Source organism: Liolophura sinensis, chromosome 9 (assembly GCF_032854445.1).
Source record: "Liolophura sinensis isolate JHLJ2023 chromosome 9, CUHK_Ljap_v2, whole genome shotgun sequence".
Lineage (NCBI taxonomy): Eukaryota > Metazoa > Mollusca > Polyplacophora > Chitonida > Chitonidae > Liolophura > Liolophura sinensis.
In genome coordinates, this window is record NC_088303.1 from 9,327,665 (window position 1) to 9,345,583 (window position 17,919).

Below are 17,919 nucleotides of genomic sequence, written 5' to 3' on the forward strand. Positions count from 1 at the left end.
CGGGGAATTGTTTGTGTCTGTGATCGATCTCTTTAGGGTGACCCTCGTCGCCGTCAAGCCCTCCTTTGAGTTCAAGCAGAGTCGGTGGGTTTCTTCTGGTACAATGGTGTTTCCAAGGACTCGCAAAGTTCCTAGAGTAACAGGGCATGCATATCAGGGAATGATCATCCCAGCACACTGACGGCTTCCACAGACGTGAGAAAATATCCCTGCCAAGCTTATGACGCAAATCGGCATATTTACACAGTTGGTTGTACTTATGTTTTCTTTCGCCGTGCATAAGGATATAAGTTGCTTTGCCAATACGCATTGGAGGAGTAACAGATAGGTAAGCACAACTAGGCTGTCATTATTCACTTTGATTTGCTTACCTTTTCTATTGGTAAGACTTGTGTTTTACCGCGTAAAACATGCCATATACTTCACTAACTGGGCTGTCAATTTACGCTTTGATTTCATTAGTTTTTCTCTATTTATATGACCAGTGTTTTACGGCGTAAAACATGCCATGTGCTTCACTAATAGCAGTCAGTTTAATGAGCGAGTGAAACCACACTAAACCCAAGGAAAACCACTCATCGCACTAGGTACATGCTGACCAAACATCCTGAAACTTTCACTTAAAAATGAAAACTCAATTGATATTATAAATACTCTAAATTTGGCAAAGCTCAATTGTAAAATATGTTAGTTGCATTTCTTATTTCCTTCTGATTAAGAGGATTAACTCATTACCTGCTGTAAATACATACGCCTCAACCAAATGATTATTGCCTCCTGCTAACATTGTCTATAAATTGTACATTACTGCTTGTGTAGACATCTATCCCCGAAGGATTTGTGAACTTTATGTTGCGTGGGGTTCATCAAGACATTTTAACAAGTTTGGATAACATCTGTGAGACATACACCAATTTACGCTTTTTTGGAGCGTTTTGATTTTTTAAAATCATTTTACTGATTTGCTGGAGGCGATACAATTCTTGAGTAAACATAATATGCAAACATTTCAATGTCAGATTTTATTACATGAGCTACACATGAAGTGACAACATATGTAAAGGATAACATAAACCACCACTCTTCAGCGCGTGCGATAAAACTTCATGACATACAACCACAGCATAACTAGCGAGAGCTAAATTCGAACCTGTGACCTTATTGTTGAAGTACAAGAGTCAGCGAGGCCACACGCAGCGCTCAGACACATGTATGTGCACTTGGCCATGAATAACCCCGCGTCGTTATCTCTCGGTGCTGATGAAAGGCATAATGAATCCATGTCTGGATGTGCGTGGGAGAGAGCCAAAACCAAGCCACAACATCCTGTACACTAAACACTCCACTGGGATGTTTCACATGCGCTGAGGGTGCAGGTTGATTCCAGAGACCAATAACACCAACATGTGAAGCCTTTCCTTAATGGACATGCGATTGTTTTGAGCGGATGACCATCATCCACCTCCTTTTGATTGTTGACTACTTTTGGGGGTCTACGTTTCTATAAAGGATTTTTCTTCAGCATCTGATGTTGCCAAGAACGTTTACTTTAAGCCATATATTGCCTGTAGTGAAAGCCCATTGATACCAGGATTGCTTTTTATTTTGGTGGCTCATGGAATATATTGGAATTTTTGGCAGACTGAGTCTGACAGTTTCCATTTTATCGATTCCAACTGACAAAAAATCCCTTGCAGAACGTGGAATAAGCCAGAGCTTGGTGGTTTTCACGCTCGCTTTATTGTCTGTTTAGAGAATGGGTTGTTCCCTCGTGGGTCGTCCTCAATGAACAGGAGATCTGCATTAGCTGTTTCATACTGGCTTAACTCCCGCTTGCCAGAAGACATCCGATATCGACCAAGATTCCCCAATTCCATTCAAGAGTCTCTACATCCGAGGTAGGCGCTGTGAGCTCTGGCCAGCCGTCAACCTCGTGGACTATGTATAGCGTGAAATTGGAGGTCAGAACGGTTTGAGCGTCTGTATTCAGCGGAGGGAATGATTTCGTAACACGTAGACGGCTACACCCTGCATTCTGTGAGTAAACCAGTTTACTTAATCGAGTCCACTCTTAGGATAGCAGCTGATGACCTGCAGTTATTTAGATTTGCGGACGTTTAGAAAACAAAAATGACGAGCCTGACTGACATACACGGCGGCTAAGTGAACTGTAATGTAACGCTGTGATTCCTACCTTAATTCTTACCGTTACTGGCTAAATGGTGTTACAGGCTATAACAAAGCTCTCTGCATTTGGTACAGAACATTCCCACGCGATGTTGAACTCCATATCTGTCTACGTGCAGCATTGAACCTTTCTATGGAGGCAACTTGTTCGCACAGGGACTAAGAACCAATTATGTACCTATGTAGACTAATAAGTAATTACTAGAGTTTGCACCTAAGTAGGCACACAAACTGGAATTATTGGTATATGCATGGATGCAGATACAATTTGCGATTATTGGCATGTTTTTAGACAAAATAACAGTATTTGGTATACCCACGCACATATGTATATTAGCTGGCAGTTACCGGCGTATGTAAGTACAGATGTGACTAAGCAACAATTGTTCACACACGCACACACGTACACATATAGATTATATGCTAGTTGTTTATTTATATATTTATTTAATTGTTGTTTAACCCCATAATTAAAAGTTTTTCGCTTACGGCATGCACGTCAGTTTTATAGGTGTAGGAAACTGGAATGCTCGGCGTAAACTACACATCTTTGGCAATTTACCGAAGGACTTGTCCACGTGTGGTGTACATATACTCACACATTATTGTTGGGAGACAAATACATATAGTCTTCAACGAAAGTTTCACTGCGCAGGCAGTTATGTAAGGGTGGTTGGCCGTTTATTCTCACCATGGCCCCATGAATATTGAGAGTATATTGAGAACGTTTCGTACCATGTGTTTAATTCATATAGCAAACCGAAGATAAATCGCTCTGAAGCGGATGCGATTTCGTGTAAGCTATGACTGGGTCTAATATAACAGATATTGTTTTATTCGTCCCAGGCTATGAGGACTGCACTCATCACTGCTAACTATGAGTGGCGTGTTGACAGGTTAAAGAGATGATTGCGTATAACTTTCGTCTCTCCCAGGAACATATATAACTAGGCACATATGCTTCTATATGCGGTCATGCAGATAACTATGCGAGATGATGTACTAGTAATGGTCAAGAAATGTAGCTCATTGGTGTAATACCGGGCACGTGCATGGGGTAAAGTTAATATGCGGCAGTATACATGTAAATGAATCATTATTTACCAGTGTTTAGGTAACGTGTACGTATGGAGTCCTACATCAACTGAACACAGTAAGCACTGTCAGGCCTGTATACTGGTTTATGCGGCTGTATGCATTTTAGTGTAAACATATGTACAGGGTTTCTGTATATGTTTATGCAGCGATGAACTTTGACAGTTGTCATTGGTTGTTTGTGTGTTACAGGAGGTCAAAAGATCAACTCATAAAGAAGAGGGTATATGTGGAGGACAGAAGGGTGACAGGTCGATATAAGGGCAGTTAGCAGTCAGCCGGCTGTTATTTGGGAGTAAAGTTCACACCAGTGATTGAGTACACTACGTCTACCGAGTGAAATCGAGCCGAGGTGCAGGGTGTGCGTAACTATGGAGTCTGTAGACTATCTATGTCAGCGCGTCAAAGATGTCATCAACGAGGATCCCGCGGCGGTTTTAGATCAGATATCCGGATTAGTGGACACGCCTCTCATGGCGCTGGAGAAAGCCGTCAAGCCATTGGTTGGAATTGTGCCGGAAGTGGAAAAGTATGCCGACATGTCCGTCCAGTTTTCGCGATGGGTGACTAATGTTCCCCAGGGATGCGGACGTGACGGAATCGCAGCGATCAACCTGCTGACCCGGGAGTGGGCTGATCACAAGGAAAGTCTACACCACCTGCTAAACGAGCGCCTGAGAGACTCCAACCGACAAAAACTGAAACCTTTCCTGCCGGTGTTGAAGTTACTGCTGAACGGCCTGCATCACTTGCCCGTCTACGAGGGGGTCTTGTGGCGTGGGGTTAATGCCAATATTACGGACAGGTACCCCACGGGCGAGGTGTTTGCCTGGCAAGGCTTCAGTAGCTGCGTGGGTGACAAGGAAACAGAGGAAGGACCGGTTGTGTTGGGCGATTCCGGAGAAAGGACATTTTTCTGTATTCAGACGTCAAAAGGGCACGCCATCGGGCAGTATGCCGAATTCCAGACCGAATCGGAGGTGATGCTCACACCGGGTCTGTTCTTTGAGATCGGCAATGTAATCGACGCAGGGGATGGACTCACCATTGTTGAACTTCACGATACCAGTCCTTTGAGAAAAACGATGGATTATCCGATATAGCGCATTGCAATTGTAGGCAAGCTTGAAACACTCTAGCCGGACGACCACAACTTTCTGTTTTCTTTCTCAGAAATTGGAAAGTCTTCATAAGTTCTGTATAGAGAGATATTAGCCCAAAGTGGATGTTTATTGTAATTATTAAAAGCCATACATCGTGTGACATTTGTCACGCGCTTCAATGTATGCTACCACGATGGCTTTTAGCAAAAGGTATACTGAGTGTTTCATGTTCAGTGCAGTTTCTGCTGGATATGTAAAATGAAGAACAAACAATCGAACTGAGTCATAATATGTAGAGAAGTATAGGAAAAAAGAATGAACAAGTATTCTGCTGGAGACTGAAGTGCCTCCGAGACCTGGTCCCTTTGCATTGTTTTCAATGTGGGTGTTTATTAAATGTGATGATAACACAGCATTTTGAGTAATTCTAGACTTGGGACGTCCAATGAATTGCAATTATTATAAGTGCATTTTTTTACACGAACAGTCAGTGTAAACCCCTGACTAAGTGGCAAGTGGCCGGATTTCATCGATTACATGTGATCATATGCCAATTATGACACTGCCGTCGATGCTCTGGTTTCAATCTTTATGCTGCAGTCTGTATTTTATTCTATATTAACTCAGCAAAACGGTGAGTGCTAATTACATGTTGTTTATTTGACTCTTACCTACGTAACGCAAACCATGTATCTGTAATATATTGTATATTTGTGTCGGGTAATGAAAAAAAAATGTCACAAAAAATCCTTCGCAGCATTTCGTATTGTAAATAATCGTAATGAAATACACAAATTTACATGTTCCGTTGCTTGCTGAGTGCGTGCAAATTCATAATTGTCTCCCTTCTTCCTATGATATCTACCCCTGATACTGGTCAAGGAGTTTACATGTAGATAGAGACATAGATGATAAAAACACATTAACTGAGAAAAATTATCCTATTGGGCTTATGTATATGTGTTTGAAACTGGTTATGTGAGAATGTTCTACTCAGGGTTTGTGTTCTTATGTAACAAAATCTTGTTGAGACTCCTTGAACAATATCATCTCACTTATTTAACGGTCTTGTCACTAAGGTGAGGTCAAGGAGGAAAACAAGTCGGTAGAATTTATTGACAGGAAGACATGTTCAGAGCGGAAATACTATCTTACATGCCAGTCAGGAACCCCGGGAATAGAGGGATAGCATTTTTAACGCCAATCTAGCATTTAGAGCTCTCTGCTCTGCACCAGCGTATTCATATGTTTGAATTTCCATCTGTTTCTAAAAAAGTATGTCATTACTTATAAGATCTTACGTGTAACATTGACCCATGTATATTGCAGGTTTTCCTATGAGGTTCACAGTGATAAGATCCCAAGATACTCACAAGAAGTCAAAACAGGGGGGACACCCTCTGTCCAGTCAGTCAGTGAAACCCATCGACAACAAATAAGCCAACTGTCACGAAATCCACATGTTAGCAAATGTTGTCTCTTTTTGTTGTTTCCCGAGAAATTGTATAGCTTTTGAAAAAAAAAACAGCTTTCTTGAGAAGTACTTGACATGCTGTTTATTTGAGTTGGATATTTAGCAAACAACAAAATGATAATTCCGTTATAGCAATTTAGCAATTGCGTTAAAGGGGTTTTAAACTATGCATTTTTATGCACTGGTTATGTATTTATTACACAAATTATTTAATGGCTGTAGTTGTTGCACCTGTGTGTCGCTAAACATTATATTAATGTTTACGGAAATAATAAAATTTAGTTGTATGTATTTTCATTCGTTATGTCTATTGGTGTTCCCGCGGACTACTGCTCTTGTGTGTGTGTCATAATGCGGAATACTGTTAAATAAAGAAGGTCATGTCAGCGGGTAACTTATGGACTTATGTGTAAGTGGTTCAAACTGTTTATTTGAGAATGTTCTACTCTGGATTTGTGTAGAACGTTAGCTGACCTGTCTTAAGCTGGTAATGAACTGCTGCCTCGTGTGTCCTATCGATAACAATAGCTTCTTAAAGTCACTGAATTTATTTTATTTATTTATTTGATTGGTGTTTTACGCCGTACCTGAAGAATATTTGCCCGGGGTAAACTCACGACCATCCGCAGGTTGCTGCCAGATCTGCCCACGTACGGCCCGAGAGGAAGCGAGCATAAGCTGGACATGAGCTCACAGCGACCACATTCGTAAGAGGCTCATGGGTCATTGCGCTATTCTTTAAATATGTGTACCTCTAACTGCAACTAAGGAATGGTGGTGATTCCAAATTTCCCCTACTTTTCTTGTTTTATTGAAGGTCTGCTGTATTATGCTGTAACAAAAATGTACAAGAGCACCGAGTACGACACTATATCATATACAACAGGAGCAGTGAGCACGTAAATATATCATACAGTACAGGAGTATTGAGTACGTAACTATATCATATACTAAAGGATCACTGAGTACGTAACTATATTATATACTACAGGAGCACTGAGTACGTAAATATATTATATACTACAGGAGCGCTGAGTACGTAACTATATCATATACTAAAGAAGCACCGAGTACGTAACTATATCATATACATGTACTACTGGAGCAGTGAGTACGTAAATATATTATATACTACAGGAGCAATGAGTACATAACTATATCATATACTACAGGAGCACTGAGTACGTAAATATATCATATACTACAGGAGCCCTGAGTACGTAACTATATCATATACTAAAGGAGCATTGAGTGTGTAACTATATCATATACTACGGGAGCACTGAGTACGTAAATATATAATATACTAAAGAAGCACTGAGTACGTAACTATATCATATACTACAGGAACACTGAGTACGTAACTATGCCATATTCTAGATGAGTACTGAGTACCTAACTATACCATATACTACAGAAGCATTAAGTACGTAACTATACCATGCACTACAGGAGGACTGAGCACGTAATTATACCATATACTACGGGAGCACTGAGTACGTAATTGTACCATATTCTACAGGAGCACTGAGTACATAACTATACTATATTCTACATGCAGGAGCACTGAATACGTAACTATACCATACACCACAGGAGCACTGAATACTGATACGTAACTATACAATACTCAGGAGCACTAATTACGTAACTTAAATACTCTACAGGAGCACTGAGTACGTAACTATAACGCACACCACAGGATCACTGAGTACGTAACTATACAATACTCTACAGGATCACTGTGTAGGCCTACTTAACTATACCACACAGTACAGGATCACTGAGTAACTATACGTACACTAGTACATTAGCATTGAGTACATAACTATACCATCTTCTACAAAAGCACTGAGTACGTAATTACATCACACACTACAGGATCACTGAGCACGTAACTATACAATACTCTACATAAGTACTGAGTACGTAACTATACCACACACTACAGGATCACTGAGCACGTAACTGGATCATACTCTACAGCAAAAGTGATGCCAGTCACAACCGTTCATAAGCGATTTCCCCAGTGGATTACGTGCTACCATCGCTCTCGTTCTGTATCAGCACACAGCTCGCCAAGACGACGAATCCATTAACTGGGGGACCTGCTTAGCGCCTGGTTATATTCAATACGGCCGTAGCCTGTCAGCCACAGATTCGATAACGTCGCTCTGGTCCCTGAAAAAAGAGAACAAGCCTCAATGATAGTTTGATTGACAGAAGATTTATTTCGGAAATTTTGCGAGCGTCTTCGCGGTCGTCTCGGGACATAAAAAAAATATTTGTCTTTTAAAAGTTAGGATACTGCGACGACTCCTGGGAGATTTAACTCTCATGGACGAAAGTGCCGCGATACTCGTAAATATATTATATACTACAGGAGCGCTGAGTACGTAACTATATCATATACTAAAGAAGCACCGAGTACGTAACTATATCGTATACATGTACTACAGGAGCAGTGAGTACGTAAATATATTATATACTATAGTGAGTGAGTGAGTGCTTGGGGTTTAACGTCGTACTCAACAATTATTCAGTCATATGACGACGAAGGAATCATTAGGGTGCATGTACGTGTAATGTGCCTCCTTGATGCAGGACGGATTTCCACCGCTCTTTTATTTAGTGCTGCTTCACTGAGACGACTTACCGAAGACAAGTAAGCCGCCCCGCCCGAGCCATTATACTGATACGGGTCAACCAGTCGTTGCACTATCCCCTTCATGCTGAACGCCAAGCGAGGAAGTTACAACTTCCTCTTTTAAAGTCTTAGGTGTGACTCGATCAAGGATTGATCCTGGATCTACCGGTCCCGAAGCGGACGCTCTACCAACTGTGCTATCCGGGCCGGTTTATATACTATAGGAGCACTGAGTACGTAACTATATCATATACTAAAGGAAAACTGAGTACGTAACTATATCATATACTACAGGAGCAGTGAGTACGTAAATATATCATATACTACAGGAGCATTGAGTATGTAACTATATCATATACTAAAGGAGCACTGAGTGTGGAACTATATCATATACTACAGGAGCACTGAGTACGTAAATATATCATATACTACAGGAGCGCTGAGTACGTAACTATATCCTATACTAAAGGAGCACTGAGTACGTAACTATATCATATACATGTACTACAGGAGCCCTGAGTACGTAAATATATCATATACTACAGGAACACTGAGTACGTAACTATATCATATACTACAGAAACATTGAGTACGTAACTATGCCATATACTACAGGAGCCCTGAGTAGGTTACTATACCATGCACTACAGGAGGACTGAGCACGTAATTATTCCATATACTACGGGAGCACTGAGTACGTAATTGTACCATATTCTACAGGGTCGTTTTGGTCCCTGAAAAAAGAGATCAAGCCTCAATGATAGTTTGATTGACAGAAGATTTATTTCGGAAATTCCGCGAGCGTCTTCGCGGTCGTCTCGGGACATAAAAAAAGATATCTGCCTTTCAAAATTTAGGATACTGCGACGTCTCCTGGGAGATTTAACTCTCATGGACGAAAGTGCCACGATACTCTTGGTGCATTTGTATATACTCGCTGTCAGAATATAATAATTTTGAATGTTGCACTACACGGTAGCTGGAAGTATCTACATAGACTTTGATTTGCGTTAGGTTATCTCTAAGGGTATTAACAAGCCCTGTTTTGATATCGCATTTGTCATGTGAGTCTTCCACTCAGCAGTGCTATTGTGACCTCCGTTTCTCTAAAACTGAATGATAAGGGAGATAGCCTATTTCTTGTATGTCTTCATTTTAAGTTTCGCCTGATGATTAACATTTTAAACTCATTTCGAAGTTTTAAAGCGTAATCTAAGTTGTCATCTCCAATATATAGATATATGTGTGTTGTCATTTGTACAAAGATTTTATCACTCGTTATTTAGTTATGTATGTAATGTTGAGAACTAGTTAATTGGTTAACAATGGAATTATTATTCAAAAATATTAAAAATGAGACTTGGAGTCGGCTGTAACAGAAAATAGTTGTATCCTCTTAAGCACCATGTTATGTACTGTTATCGCTGGAATTGCAGTCATGTGTGTGTGGGTGTGTGATTAACATTCTTTCAATAACTGCCAAACTATTTAAAATCAATGCACATGAATACTGAATAAACATTGTCTTCTGAAATAATCGTGTATCAGTTTCACGTTTTGATGGAAGGGAGACTACTCCTACTAAAAAGAGCCCGGATAAAAGAACTGTCGGTCACAAGCGGTCCTTTAGATTGGTCGCGACTGGTGCTTTTATGTACAAAAGGTTCACGATTCCGATCAAATGCTTAATAGTTGCAACAGAGGACAGTACTCAGATAAGGCAAGACATTTGCTTATGGGTAGCAACCTCTTCTTTGCTATGATATACGACGTTTAGATGCCTATATTAGTATCCTTATCAAGTTGTTAGCCATAAGTAATTGCCTTCCACCAATCATTTTTCAGCTTCTTAATGCCACAAAAAATGTCATTTCCCAGCTACTTGACCCGGAAGTATATGTAAGCGTCAGTTCGCTGCTACTCTGAAAAATAACACTTGCAAGTGTGAACAACTCAATAATAACTGGATAAACAGAGGTGGTGGGTATGTATTATTCAGATACATGTAACAACCCAAGCTCCTACACATTGATATGAGTGTGTGCTTGGGGTTTAACGTACTTTTTCAGTCATATGACGACGAAGAAGTCCTTAGAGTGCATGTAATGTGCCTTCTCGTTGCAGGACGGATTTCCACCGCTCTTTTATTAAGTGCTGCTTCACTAACACGCCTTACCGAAGGCATGTAAGCTGCCCCGCTCGAGCCATTGCACTGATACCGGTCAACCAGTCGCTGCACAATCCCTTTAATGCTGAACGCCAGGCGAGGAAGCTACAACTTCCTCTTTTAAGGTCTTAGGTTTGTCCCGACCAAGGATTGATCTTGGATTTATCGTTCCCGAAGCGGACGCTCTGCCAGCTGAGCTATCGTAGCCAGGTCACACATTGATATGATGGACGTTCATATCATTACAAAGAGAATGCACTTAGAATACTTTTTGTAGTTTCTATTAATGTTAAACTCCGTAAGCTTTGTTTCGACTCCAAGAACTCATTGCCTTGGGTGACACCATAAATATTCAAAAACAAGTGCATGCTGGACAATGGGCGTGGAGAGTAACTGTTTTGCAATCATCGGTTTTGGAATAACTATGACGTCACACAGGGCAATGGGTTCTTGTCATCAAAACCGAGTTTATGGGCTTTAACATTATGAATTAGAAAAAGTTTTCTAACTTCATTTTCCAAGGCAGAACATGAGCGTCAAACGAATCCATGTGTAGAGCTTGTATTGTTGCGTGTCACCAACTAAAGGCAATTTTGGTAGCGAGTATGACTGATTTTACAGACAGCTGATTACAGGCGACTCGCTAAAAGAATTATTCTATAGGCCAGCTCTGTCCTGCTTATAAAATATTAACCAGTGTCTTCTTAGCGTAAAACTAATGACCACCACGTGTTTAAAATCATGATGACTATCAAGAAAAGCTTCGTTTCATAGAACATAAAAATTGTTTACTCTCTCAGGATCTGACACAGCTATGTTTGAAGATCGTCAGTGGTTAGGCCGCGTGGCTTTGTGTGATCGAACAAAGACGAAAACGTCTTCTTAATCATGAGAGATAATTTGTCAGAAATGTCAGAGAAATAAAAAATGGTATCGGTCAGTTCTGATTCAAACTACTGTTAGTATTAGCACGTGGATAAAGTGTACTCGATACCTATACACTGTTCAGACCAAGATCAATTAAAACGGAACAAGAAACACATGGCCACACTTGATTTTCCCAGAAGTGTCAGTTAAAGGCAAGCAAAGTACCGGCTAGGATATTTACCTGCCAAACAGAACGAGAAAATCTATGATTGCCATTGATTTCTAAGATCCTTTTTACATTGCCAAATACGGTTCAAACAAAGAATTGCAACTAACATCAGCTTCTTTGCGTAACGAGGTTTTGGTAACGTTGAAGGAAATCGAAGAAACCTATCGACATATTCGCATACTATTCCTCTTCAGCAATAATCGGTCCAAACGGAAGCGGTTACCTGAAAATGGGATCCTGAAAAAGGTTGATAAATAACTGATTGCTTCATTAGTTATTTCCTGATTGAATGGACGGCTCATTGGTTGATAGTTTGAGTGATTACTTTAGATTAATTGTTAACACATCTTGATTTTATGATGATAAAAAATGATAAAAAATAGTGATAGCCACCCAGCTTAGCTATAGCCACCCAGCCTATTGATGCATGAAGCATTCTAGCTTAGCAACCATTGAGCTTTGTCATAGTCATTAAGTTAGTCATAGCTATCCATAGCTATTGAAGTGATAACAATCAAGCTAAGCCATAATCATCCAGTGATATATGTAGCCATCCAGCTTAGTGATACCCATTCAGCTTAGTTATACCGTCCAGCTTCATGACAGCCAACCAGCTTAGCGATACAATGTAGCCATCCAGCTTAGTGATACTCATCCAGCTCAGTGACAACCATCGAGCTTAGTGATACCCATCCAGCTTTAATAATGATAACAATCCAGCTAATTGATATCCATCCAGCTTAGTGATACCCATCAAGCTTAGTGACACCCATCAAGCTTAGTGATATCCATCCAGCTTAGTGACACCCATCAAGCTTAGTGATACCCATCAAGCTTAGTGATACCCATCCAGCTTACAGATAGCCTTCCAGAATTTCTGACACCATCATTAATAATGAAGTCACGATATTGTCGACAAACCTTTATCAATTTATTATCTATTCCAGTCTGATAACATCTACACAAGAAGGACAACGTAATACGTTTAGTAAAGGTGCTTACTAGTAAATATATGGGCAACAATTTAACATTTTATATTTGATGAACGCTCCTTTTTTATTTGGGACATGAGTAACTTAAATCAAATAACATTACCAATTACCATACCGAATCTAACAACTAAAAATACGATGAAAAGAAGTGGAAATGGTAAAGAACATGCAATCATATCTCACATATATCTTTGCGCTTAAGACGTCAATATTGGAGTATGACACACTCATGGAGTGTTTAAACAAGAACTTTCACGGTTCTGCTTTCTTAGCCCACAGAATTGATCCGGATATTTTCAGAAAGATGAACAGTGTTTTATTTTTTTGTGACAGGACAGGTGGTGCTGACTGTGTTATAACCACTCGAAGACCCTATGTAAATACGTGGCTAACGGTCGAATATCTGGCTTATCCATCAGCTGTTTCTATGCTGTTTTGAAGGAGATCAATTCAGGAGATCCCCGGCTACATGTTTACCAACAGGAAAGCTATAAAAAGCAAAAAAGGCAAAAGCAATTAGACTGTCTTCTCACTGTCTGATACACACAAACTGGGGTAAACTTAACACCCTGAGCCATACAGACGTGTGACTGGAGAAATCTATGCGCCTCATAACATCAGTCGGTGGGCGTGATTAAGATTTTGGGCCAGGTATCTATTACATCGCCCTATACAAATCGTTACTGCTATCCAGGTGACACAATTCTAACCGCATCAAAGAGGACTCGCCATTAACGTGACAACAATGTCACCTGCCCAAGAAATGCGGGTGTTTTTAATCATTATATTACATTATGGAAACTTTCAGTCTCTCGTTGGCGAAAATGTCACTGGAGGTAAGTCTTGATTTATTGCTTAAGTCCTGCAAATCCATCCTATATGGTGTTCTGAAAACATATCTCAGTGCATCTCATTCTGCCAACTTAGATCTAATAACGTCTGAAGCGTGCATGCTTAAATTACGTTTAGGAACTTCTTGATAATCTATTACCTCGTCCTGATTTGTTCTCGATAAAGGCTTCGTCAGAAATATAATGCTTATTATAAAACCTGACAAACTTTTGTGCCTGTCATCCGTCAGACAAACTGTTCTATTTGCGGTGTATCTTACAAGCTATTGCGTCTACAGTGCCTATGATAAACTATTGACTCGTGCATCTAATAAAAAATTGTATCTGGAGGGCATGTGACAAACTTTTGTGCCTGTCATCCGTCAGACAAACTGTTCTATTTGCGGTGTATCTTACAAGCTATTGCGTCTACAGTGCCTATGATAAACTATTGACTCGTGCATCTAATAAAAAATTGTATCTGGAGGGCATGTGACAAACTATTGTATCTGGCGGGCATCTGACAAACTAATGTATCTGGCGGGCATCTGACAAACTATTGTATCTGGCGGGCATCTCACGAACTATTGTATCTGGGGGGCATCTGACACACTGCTGTATTTACCGTGCATCTGACATACTTTTGTATCTGGTGGGCATCTGACAAACTATTGTTTCTGGCGGGCATCTAACAAACTATTGTATCTGGCGGGCACCTGATAAACTATTGTATCTGCGTTGCATCTGACACACTGTAGTATTTGCTGTGCATCTGACACACTGTTGTATCTGGTGGGCATCTGACAAACTAATGCATCTGGCGGACATCTGACAAACTATTGCTTCTGGCAGGCATCTGACAAACTATTGTATCTGCGGTGCATCTGACACACTGTTGTATCTGGTGGGCATCTGACAAACTAATGCATCTGGCGGGCATCTGGCAAACTATTGTATCTGGCGGGCATATGACAAACTATTGTATCTACAGTGTATCTGAGAAACAGATGTATTTGCCGTACATCTGACACACTGTTGTATATGGTGGGCATCTGACAAACTAATGTATCTGGCAAGCATCTAATAAACTATTGTATCTGGCGGGCATCTCACAAACTATTGTATCTGGCGGGCATCTGACAAAATATTATATCTGGCGGGAATCTGACAAACTATTGTATCTGCGATGCATCTGACAAACTGTTGTATTTGCCGTGCATCTGACACACTGTTGTATCTGGAGGACATCTGACAAACTATTCTAACTGGCGGGCATCTCACAAACCATTGTATCTGCCGTTCATCCCACACACTGTTGTACCTACCAGGCGTCTGACACACTGTTGTCTTTGCCGTGCATCTGTAGCACAGATGTATTTGCCGTGCATCTGACACACTGTTGTATCTGGTGGGCATCTTACAAATATTGTATCTGGTAGGCATCTGACAAACTATTGTATCTGGCGGGCAGTTCATAAACTATTGTATCTGCGGTGCATCTGATACACAGTTGTATTTGACGTGCGTCTGACACACTGTTGTATCTGGTGGGCATCTGACACACAGTTCTATTTGTCGTGCATCTGACACACTTTTGTATCTGCTGGGCGTCTTACAAACTATTGAATCTGCGATGCATGTGACACACAGTTGTATTTGCCGTGCATCTGACACACTGTTGTATCTGGTGGACATCTGACAAACTATGGTATTTTGTGGGCATTTGACAAACTATTGTATCTGCGATGCATGTGACACACAGTTGTATTTGCCATGAATCTGACACTCTGTTGTATCTGGTGGACATCTGAGACACTGTTGTATCTGGCGGGTATCTGATAAACTATTGTGTCTGCCGTGCATCTGACACACTGTAGTATTTGCCGTGCATCTGACAAACTATTGTATCTGCCGGACATGTGACAAACTATTGTTTCTGGCGGGCATCTGACAAACTATTGTATCTAATAGGCATCTGATAAACTATTATATCTGCGGTGCACACTGTTGTCTTTGCCGGGCATCTGACACACTGTTGTATCTGGCGGGCATCTGACACACTGGTGTATCTGCCGGACATGTGACATTCTTTTCTATCTGGCAGGCATCTTACAAACTATTGTATCTGCGGTGCACCTGGCACACAGTTGTATTTGCGGTGCATCTGACACACTGCTTTATCTGGTGGACATCTGACAAACTATTTTATCTAGCGTGCATCTGAAACACTGTTGTATCTGGCGGGCATCTGATAATCTATTGTGTCTGCCGTGCATCTGACACACTGTAGTATTTGCCGTGCATCTGACAGACTGTTGCATCTGGTGGACATCTGACAAACTGTTGTATCTGGCGGGCATCCGACAAACTATTGTTTTTGGTGGGCATCTGACAAACTATTGTATCTGATGGGCATCTGATAAACTATTATATTTGCTGTGCATCTGCAACACGGTTGTATTTGCCAGGCATCTGACACACTGTTGTATCTGGAGGACATCTAACAAACTATTGTATCTGGTGTGCATCTGACACACTGCTGTATTTACCGTGCATCTGACACACTGTTATATCTGGGGGACATCTGACAAGCTATTGTTTCTGGCGGGCATCTGACAAACTATTGTATCTGCAGTGCATCTGACACACTGTTGTATTTGGCGTGCATCCGACATACTGTTGTATCTGGTGGGCATCTGACAAACTAATGCATCTGGCGGGCATCTGACAAAGTATTGTATCTGGTGGGCATCTCATAAACTATTATATCTGCGGTGCATCTAACACAATTGTATTTGCCGGGCATCTGACACACTGGTGTATCTGCCGAACATCTGACACTCTTTTCTATCTGGTGGGCATCTTAGAAACTATTGTATCTGCGGTGCATCTGACACACAGTTGTATTTGCCGTGCACCTGACACACTGTAGTATCTGGTGGGCGTCTGACAAACTATTGTATCTGGCGGGCTTCTGACAAACTATTGCATTTTGCGGGCATCTGACAAACTATTGTATCTTGCGAACATCTGAAAAACTATTGTATCTGCGGGGCATCTAACACACTGTTGTATTTGCCGTGCATCTGACACACTCTTGTATCTGGCGGGCATCTGACACACTCTTGTACTTGCGGTGCATCTGACACACAATTTTATCTGTGGTGTATCTGACACACAGTTTTTCTCTGCCGGGCATCTGACAGACAGTTGTATCTGCCGGGCATCTGATACACTGTTGTATCTGCCGGTCATCTGACACACTGTTGTACCTGCGGTGCATCTGACACATAGTGTGCATCTGTGGAGCATCTGGCAAACTGCTGTATCTGCGGTGCATCTGACAAACCATTGTATTTGCCGTGCATCTGACCACACTGATGTATATGTCGGGCATCTTACACACTGTTGTATCTGCGGTGCAGCTGACACACTGCTGTATTTGCCGTACATCTGACACACTGTTGTATCTGCCGTGCGCCTGACACACTGTTGTATCTGCCGGGCATCTGACAAACCATTGTATCTGCGGTGCAACGTGAATATAATAGTTAACATATGCAATAGATTGACGATTGAAAACTCGAGGTATTGATTCACTTACCTTGAAACTTTTTTTTCAAATTTATATTTTTTAGTGAAAGAAAGAAAGCATAATTTGAGTTCAGATATAAAGCGTATTACAGCTAGTCAAAATCATGCAAGCTGTGTGGGAAAATATCTATCAATTTTATTATTGACATTCACACATGTGCATAACGTAAAGGCTTCAATAAGTAAATATCACGGTGGAAATGAACACGGTGAAATATTCGAGGAACACCTTGCTCGTACCTATGATTGTAACACCTGGCATATATAGATCCCGCATAGTTACACTAAGACGGTTTGTAACCTACATTAATGCGGAGTGGCGGAGTAGGTACTTGCCTTACCTGCCCTTTATTCGGCAGAACACATGGGGTGTTGATTCACTCTTAGGGATTGTTCTGTGGTGTCGCAAGGCAGAGAGTTCGTAAGTCACTGCGGAGGCTCCAGCTTCCACCACTCTGCGAACTGTCCGTATGAGTGACAGCGGTGAAAGGTATATCTAAGTTCGCTGCAATATAACGTCTCCAGCCATAGTAGTAGCTTTTCTAACTTTTCAGATAAATGTTTATAAACACTGGCGGATTTATAGTTTTCCATAACCATTGGAATAATTAAATGGAATACTCTTGAGTACAGTGGTGAAATAGCAGAAGGGTGAGTAAAGTAAATAGAAAATAGAACTGAATAACACGACTCAAGGAGGGAACTCTATACGACTGAGCGCCCGATAAACACTG

The 17,919-nt window shown here is 41.0% G+C and overlaps 1 protein-coding gene across 2 annotated transcripts; it reads left to right on the forward strand.

Annotated features, from left to right (window-relative positions):
- The first annotated feature begins 205 nt into the window (after positions 1 to 205).
- LOC135475894 (uncharacterized) lies at positions 206 to 4,546 on the forward strand. 2 transcript variants are annotated; one of them, XM_064755843.1, is made up of 3 exons: positions 206 to 328; positions 1,754 to 2,037; positions 3,475 to 4,546. In XM_064755843.1, the coding sequence occupies exon 3, from the start codon at positions 3,654 to 3,656 to the stop codon at positions 4,383 to 4,385; it is 732 nt and encodes a 243-aa protein (XP_064611913.1). In that variant the 5' UTR covers positions 206 to 328; positions 1,754 to 2,037; positions 3,475 to 3,653; the 3' UTR covers positions 4,386 to 4,546. The 2 variants fall into 2 exon arrangements, with proteins under 2 accessions (XP_064611913.1, XP_064611911.1); XM_064755841.1 differs by lacking the exon at positions 206 to 328 and having other exon boundaries at positions 1,396 to 2,037.
- Positions 4,547 to 17,919: the final 13,373 nt, after the last annotated feature.

What these genes read in the sequence shown, in the direction of transcription:
- LOC135475894 (XM_064755843.1), top strand. Translation starts at nt 3,654, where the DNA reads ATGGAGTCTGTAGACTATCTATGTCAGCGCGTCAAAGATGTCATCAAC.